At 42.2% G+C, this 7,998-nt stretch overlaps 1 protein-coding gene across 1 annotated transcript in view; it reads right to left on the reverse strand.

The window, feature by feature from the left end:
• The window catches only part of LOC105530829 (prohibitin-like), a 60,976-nt gene that overhangs the window by 51,977 nt on the left and 1,001 nt on the right, over positions 1 to 7,998 (reverse strand). The window contains 1 exon segment of the mRNA XM_011968518.1: positions 7,741 to 7,991. Within this exon segment, the coding sequence (XP_011823908.1) occupies positions 7,741 to 7,991 (251 nt within the window).

Here is a 7,998-nt window from a genome sequence, read left to right on the forward strand (position 1 = left end):
TAATTTTTTGTATTTTCAGTACAGACGAGGTTTCAGTATGTTGGCCAGGCTGGTCTTGAACTCCTGACCTCAGGTGACCCACCCACCTTCGCTTCCCAAAGTGCTGGGATTACAGGCATGAGCCACTGTGCCTGGCCTACGCATGACTTTTTCAAAAGGAATTTCTGTTTTTAACTTGAGTGCACAATGTAATGCCACTCTTGACGGTTTTTAACAGTTTCCTCATCTGTGTACATGTGTTATTAGTCCATTCTCACGCTGCTATAAAGATACTACCTGAGACTGGGTAATTCAGAAAGGAAAGAGGTTTAATTGATTCCCAGTTCTACATGACTGGGAGATCTCAGGAAACTTACAATCATGGCAGAAGATGAAGGGGAAGCAAAGCACATCTTACACGATGGCGTGAGAGAGAAAAGAGAGAGCATGCAGGAAAAAACTCCCACTTACAGAAACCATCAGATCTCCTGAGAACTCACTCACTGTCAGAAGAACACTATGGGGGAAACCACCCCCATGATCCAAGCACCTCTCACCAGGTCCCTCAAGTGACATGCGGGGATTACGGGGGTTACAATTTGAGATGAGATTTGGGTGGGGACACAGAGCCAAACCATATGAAATGACTGTGGATTAATCTATACATGAAAAGCTTTTCCTCTATATAAAATGCTGAATAAAAGCTAAATCATGGCCAGGCACGGTGGCTCACACCTGTAATCCCATCACTTTTGGGAGGCTGAGGCGGGTGGATCACCTGAGGTTGGGAGCTCAAAACCAGCCTGACCAACATGGAGAAACCCTGTCTCTACTAAAAATACAAAAAAATTAGCTGGGCATGGTGGCCCATGCTTGTAATCCCAGCTACTCAGGAGGCTGAGGCAGGAAAATCGTTTGAACCCGGAGGTGAAGGTTGCAGTGAGTGGAGATCACGCCGTTGCACTCCAGCCTGGGCAGCAAGAGTGAAACTCTGTCTCAAAAAAAAAAAAAAAAATGCTGAACCAAAAGCTTCAGATTTAAATATAATCAAGTAAATTTTTAAAAAATCAAGCAGGTACTATGTACACATGACATAATCTAAAGTCATGATATAGTATTCAATAAACATAAGTCTCCCTCTCACCTTCACCAGATAGCCTACCAGTTCTCTTCAGAGGCAGCCACTATATCAGTTCCTTATTTAGCTTTCAATGATATTCTGTGCATATCCAAGCATGCATATGAATTGCAGTGATGAATAAGAAAAGATTTCTGGTTTATATGTAGAAGTAGGACTCAAGTATTTTCTTCCTTTCTTTCTTATTTATTTATTTGGTTGAGACAGGGTCTCATTCCACTGGCCAGGTTGGAGTGCAGTGGTGATCATAACTCACTGCAGCCTCAAACTCCTGGGCTCAAGGGACCCTCCTGCCTAATCTTCTTGATTAGCTGGGACTACAGGTGCATGCCACCACACCCAGCTATTTTTTCTTTTAAATTTGTAGAGACAGGGTATTGCTATGTTGCCTAGGCTGGTCTCAGACTCCTGGACTCAAGGGATCATCCTGCCTTAGCCTCCAAAGTGCTAGGATTAGAGGCGTGAGCCACTGAATTCAGACACATTTTCTCTTTCTGCCTCCCTCTCTCCATCCCTTCCTCTTTCTTTCCTTTTCTTTCTTTCTCTCTCTCTTTTTCTCTTTCTTTGTCTTTCTCTTTCTCTCCCTCCCCCTCCCCTTCCCGCCCCCCCCCAATTTCCTTCCTTCCTTTCTTTTCATTTGAGTAGGTTTTTGGGGAACTGGTGGTGTTTGGTTACATGGATAAGTTCTTTAGTGGTGATTTATGAGATTTTGGTGCACCCATCATCACCCTAGCAGTGTATGCTGTACCCACTTATAAGTGAGAATATATGGTTTGGTTTTCCACTCCTGAGTTACTTCACTTAGCATAATAGTCTCCAACTACATCCAGGTTGCTGCTTATGGCTGAGTAGTATTCCACGGTATATATATACCACACTTCCTTTAGCCACTCACTGGTTGATGGGCGTTTGGACTGGTTCCATATTTTTGCAACTGTGAATTGTGCTGCTATAAACATGCATGTGTAATGTGTAAGTGTTTTTTTCATATAATGACTTATTTTCCTCTGGTAGATACCCAGTAGTGAGACTGCTGGATCAAATGGTATATCTACTTTTAGTTCTTTAAGGAATCTCCATACTCTTTTCCATAGTGGTTATACTAACTTCTATTGCCAACTGCAGTGTAAAAGTGTTCCCTTTTCACCGCATCCACACCAACATCTATTATTTTTTGATTTTTTAAATTACAGACATTCTTGCAGGAGTAAGGTGATATTACATTGTGGTTTTGATTTGCATTTCCCTGATAATTAGTGATGTTGAGCATTTTCCCACATGTTTGTTGGTCATTTGTATATCTTCTTTTGAGAATTGTCTATTCATGTCCTTAGCCCATTTTTTGATGGGATTATTTGTTTTTTTCTTGCTGATTTGTTTGAGCTCTCTGTAGATTCTAGATATTAGTCTTTTGTTGGAGGTATAGATTGTGAAGATTTTCTCCCGCTCTGGGTTGTCTGTTTACTCTGCTGATTGTTTCTTTCTCTGTGCAGAAGCTTTTTGGTGTAATTAAGTCCCATCTATTTATTTTTCTTTGTTTTTTATTGCATTTGCTTTCGGGTTCTTGTAATGAAAGTTTTTGCCTAACTCAATGTCTAAAAGAATTTTTCCAGTGTTATCTTCTGGAATTTTTATGGTTTCAGATCTTAGTTTTAAGTCTTTGATCCATCTTGAGTTGATTTTTGCATAACGTGAGAGATGAGGATCCAGTTTCATTCTCCTATACATGGCTTGCCAATTATCCCAGCACCATTTGTTGAATAGGTTGTCCTTTCCCCACTATATGTTTTCGTATGCTTTGTTGAAGATCCATTGGCTGTAAGTATTTGGCTTTATTTCTGGGTTCTCTATGCTGTTCCATTGGTCTATATGCCTATTTTTATACCAATATCATGCTGTTTTGGTGACTATAGCTTTGTAGTACAGTTTGAAGTTGGGTAATATGATGCCACTTGGATACATTCTTTAGGATAAATTCCTGTAAGAGAATCAAAGGGTATGCCACATTTTAAAGCTTTAGATTTGGCAGGAATATTTAAGTTCCACTTCACAAATGAAGAATGTGAGGGTGGCCAGGCACAATGGCTCACACCTGTAATCCCAGCACTTTGGTAGGCTGAGGTGGGTGGATAACCTGAGGTCGGGAGTTCGAGACCAACCTGGCCAACATGGTGAAACCCCATCTATGTTAAAAATACAAAATTAGTTGGACGTGGTGGTGCATGCCTGGTAATCCCAGCTACTTGGGAGGCTGAGGCAGGATAATGCTTGGACCTGGGAGGCAGAGGTTGCAGTGAGCCAAGATCGTACCATTGCACTCCAGCCTGGGCAACAAGAGTGAAACTTCATCTGACAAAACAAAAAGAAAAAAAGAAGAATGTGAGTGAGGGTGTAGTGGTTTATACGTATGGATCTTTAAACTCAATTTTGCTTCTCTCTCTCTCTCCCTCTCTTTCTTTTCGTTAGAGGCATAATCTTGCTCTGTTGCCTAGGCTGGTGTGCAGTGGTGTGATTACAGTTTACTGTAGCCTTGAACTCTTGGGCTCAAGCTATCCTCCTGCCTCAGCCTCCCAAGTAGTTAGGACTACAGGCATGCACCACCACACCCAGTTAATTTTAATTTTTATTTTTTGTAGAGTTGGGGGGTCTCGCTATGTTGTCCAGGGTGGTCTTGAACTCCTGGTTCCAATAATATGCCTATAGTGTCTGGGGTATATACCCTGGGGTTCGTTGTTGTGCGCCAAGAAAGAATTCAGGACACAGACACGTGTGGGTGGGTTAAGTAGTGGAAAGTTTGATAGACAGAAGAAAGGAGAGAGGAGAGCAGCTTCTTGGGAAAGAGAGATGTCTGAAGAGGGGGTGAGGAGGTGGCTTGCAGCAGATTTTATAGGCATCAGGTTGGAGAAGGCAGTATCTGATTTACATAGGGCTCACACATTGGTTCCATCAGGTATGACGTCTACATACTGTGTGGGGGTGGGGGAAAAGGAAGGCTTGTCTCCCTACCCTAATCTTATTCTGCAAATGGGCTTTCCTGTTGATCTGCACCATGTTGTCTGCTTCTTACTGTACACGTGGCTGACAAAGAGAAGGGAGGGTGGGGCTGCCATCTTGAATATGTCTATCCCCGAGTTTCTGCTGGCATTCACCAGTGCAAGCTCCCAGCTTGCTTGTCTATGTCTGCAGCTCGACCTTACAGGCTGCTCTTTGTTAGAAAATGATTTGGGGCTGCTTTTCATTAAAGAGAAAAGCCTTACCAAGGGCTCCCATACTCTCATTATCTGCCTAAGTGATTTCTTCTTAACTCCTATATCACCAAGTGATCCTCCTGCTTTGGCCTCCCAAAATGCTGGGATTACAGGCATGAGCCACCACGCCTGGCCTTTAAGTTCAATTTTTCTGACCCTGAATTACATATCATTCACAGTTTACCATGGAAACCATTTGCCACTGTAAAAGATTTTGCATCAGAACCATTCATTGTGTGAAATCCCAGATTGCTTCCTTCCATTTCCCAGTTTTGCTGCATTCATTTAGATTCAGCTCTGGTTGTTGGTACTACATTCTGTTCTGTGGTCTATTTGTGGTAAACCTTTTAGTTTGACACAAGGCAGTGGTTAGGTCTTTTGTTGAGCATTATCATTTGCTTAATTCCTCAGAAGATCTCAAGAGGACTGTCTGGTACATAAGAGGTGCTCAATAAATGGTTGATTGTTCAATAGTTACAACAATCAATCCTCTAACTCCAGAGGACCAGCTATGTTTCAGAAACCTCATGATCAATCATGCTCTCCTAACATTTATGTTCTAGATGGAAATTGCTGTAGACTTTTTGAGAGGTCCATGACTGTTCTAAGCCTTATGACTACAGAGTTTTGTAATACAGTGTGTTGCATTTTCTATGTTACCTTATGAAAGGCATGGAGATAAGGAAATCGGCAGAAGAGGAGAAAGAGATAGCTGGGCTCCAGTGTTCACCTCTCTCTCCCCATGATTAGTCCAAAAATGAAACAGGCAAACATTTATTGAGTACCTACAAGGCTAGACTGAATAGAGGAATCCAAGTTAAATGAATTCCATTATATAGCCCAATTCTGATTATATCAGCTATTCACATTTAGTTTTATGTATCATGATAAGGTTTATTGAAGACGCTGTGGAAAGAGTGATCAATAGAAATTAGCTCTGTGTTCTGTATGGTTCAAAGTAGGGAGATAAAAGTATGATTTCCTGAATTACATTGAAAGGAGTCAGCCAGCTTGCTTTAGGCAGACAGTAAGGGAAGGGTCCCCAGAGAACCTCCCATCCGTGTTTCGTACAGATAAGGGAACTTACACAGGCGTCTTGCCTAAACATGCCTACAGTGGACTAAGGGCCCGCATGCACACTGGGGGAATGGGGTGGAGCCACCAGGAATTTGCGCCTTATACAAATAGGGAACCCAGCCCCATCAGCTTGCATGTAAAAGCCCTTGTATTCAACTGTGAAGTGGGCAACTGGGAACCTGCTTTCAGAACCCTTTTCTTTGCTGAGAGCTTTCCTTTTGCTTAATAAATTCTACTCCACTCACTCTTCAAATGGCTGCGTACCCAATTTTTCCTGGTCTTGAGACAAGAACCTTGATCTAGCTGAGCTAAGGAGAAAAAAATCCTACGTCAACATGGTTTATTGCCATATGAAGATAATTTGTTTTCTTAGGTTCACAATGTATAGAGGCAGAGAATTAAGGGAATAATTTCACAGGGAATACACTCCATAGATGATGTATATTAACTACATAGTGAGTTCCAAAACTATTAAAATCTAGTTGTTCAATTAAGTTTGAAGCAGACCTCTGTGGAAAGTAAAGTCTAATTAAAGATTGAGGTGGGTGTGGTATTAATGCCTGTAATCCCAGCATTTTGGGAGGCTAAGGCAGGAGGACTGCTGAGCCCAGGAGTTTGAGAACAGCCTGGGCAACTCAGGGAGACCCCGACTCTACAAAAACAATTACAAAAGTTAGTCAGATGTGGTGACATGTGCCTGTAGTCCCAGCTACTCAGTGGGAGGCTGAGGTAGGAGGATTCATTAAGCCTGGGAGGTCAAGACTGCAGTGAGCCATGATTGCACTTCTGTATTACAGCCTTGGCAACAGAGTGAGACTCTTGTCTTGAAAAGAAAAAAAAAAAAGAAAAGAAAAACAATTGAGGTGTACCTTTACCTTTTGGAGGTTGAGGTTCTTGGGAGAGATGGTGTCCAACATATAGGAGATCTGTGAGGATATGCAAAGTTCCACGATGCTACAGGGTGGTGCCAGTGTTGGTGGACAGGCTTCAAAGCTTAAAGGCTAACAGGATGTGGCCCTGTTGCAGCCTGACCCGGTAGTGTTTAGGGAAGTGGCGGACAGAGCTTACAATCTGCCACCCGCTGAGCTCTCAAAGCATCTCGCAAATTCTTGAGTTTATATGTATTTTGAAATCCTGTAGTTGAAGTCAGTAACTTATATATGGTGTTTGATAAGGTGTAATGTCACATTAGCTAGGGGAGGTGAAGTTTATTTCAACTTCATACATGTGGGATCTGATGAAGAGTGATGTCACATTCCCAGGAGGTGGGGGAGTAGCTCTAAGTTCTTAATTACCACAAAACATAAATCACTCACTCTTGTGGCAAACTATGTGATCGGAATCATTTCAAAGCAACATAACACTGCTGTTTATCTTGTGTCAGTTAATCTCCTGGGTCTGTGTCCTGGTCATCACACTATGCTAACAGTGCTTGTGAAAGTGGGATTCAAATTCCACAAACACACATCCACATAATACCTTCCTATATTGCAAGTTGACTCATTTAGAAACATGTTCTTTAAGAAAAGTTTCAGGTATATTACATGTATTTTTAGCATTATTGTAAAATTATTACATTATTATTGGGTATTTTCAGATAATACCTTTCCGATTGGGTGGTTTGGGGTGGTGGTTGTTTTAAAATTATTTTAAATACCGTAACCTATCTTTTAGTGCTCACGATGAAGGAAACTACGATGTTTACAAAATGGCAGTTTCTTGTTCATCTGAATAAAGACATCTACCAAGGGTAAACTGTAAGAAGCATTGCGGTGTACCTTGGGTTACTCTTTGAATTGCTTTCACACCTGCTTAATTTTATTGGAACAAGATCATAAAACAAAACAAAAATCCCACAGTTCTCAATGCATTCCCTTATCTAGTAGTAATATTACATTCCTTACCATAAACAGTAGCAAACATGATCTTATGCATCTTGAAAAAGTAAATGATGTCAGTATTTATTTGCAATACATTACAGTACACTTAAATACAGTCAAAACAGAAGGGGGTGTATTAGTAATTTCTCTGACACATTACTCTGGCTCAGATAAAACATTCCGCCTTTGCCTTCAGTATCCAACTTAGCATTACCGTTTTGATTATATGCAGGCACCTTTTCAAAAAACAGTAAATCAGCATGCTATTTTGTTCGCTGCAGCACCAGGCATCCAATTTACTGAGGTTTGGCCACAAGGTGCAATCCTGTTTTCTGGGAGCCCGACTGTAGTGACAGCATGTCCCTTCCAGCCTCTTATTACGGACCCTCCTTGAGGTCAGCAAAGGTCTAAGTTTTACCGCAGTCTCCAGCGTTTGATGCGACCCCGGGATCAGGTGGGGAGTGTTAAGAACCCTTCCTAAGAGTGACTGATTGATGGCGGGGGAAGGGGTGGGCGCGGGCTCAGTTCCGGGAAAAGGCTGGGGCCCTCGTTGGGAGTGTACAGAAAGGTGACTTGAAGAACGTGGGGAGTCGCTCGCAGTTCGGTACGGTGGGGCGGTGGCCGGGGCTGCTGGGGACAAGGCGCCGGCAGCCCGCGGAACACCCGCCCCTAATTC

The sequence above is a fragment of the Mandrillus leucophaeus genome, unplaced genomic scaffold (genome assembly GCF_000951045.1).
Source record: "Mandrillus leucophaeus isolate KB7577 unplaced genomic scaffold, Mleu.le_1.0 Scaffold847, whole genome shotgun sequence".
NCBI classification, from domain to species: Eukaryota; Metazoa; Chordata; class Mammalia; order Primates; family Cercopithecidae; genus Mandrillus; species Mandrillus leucophaeus.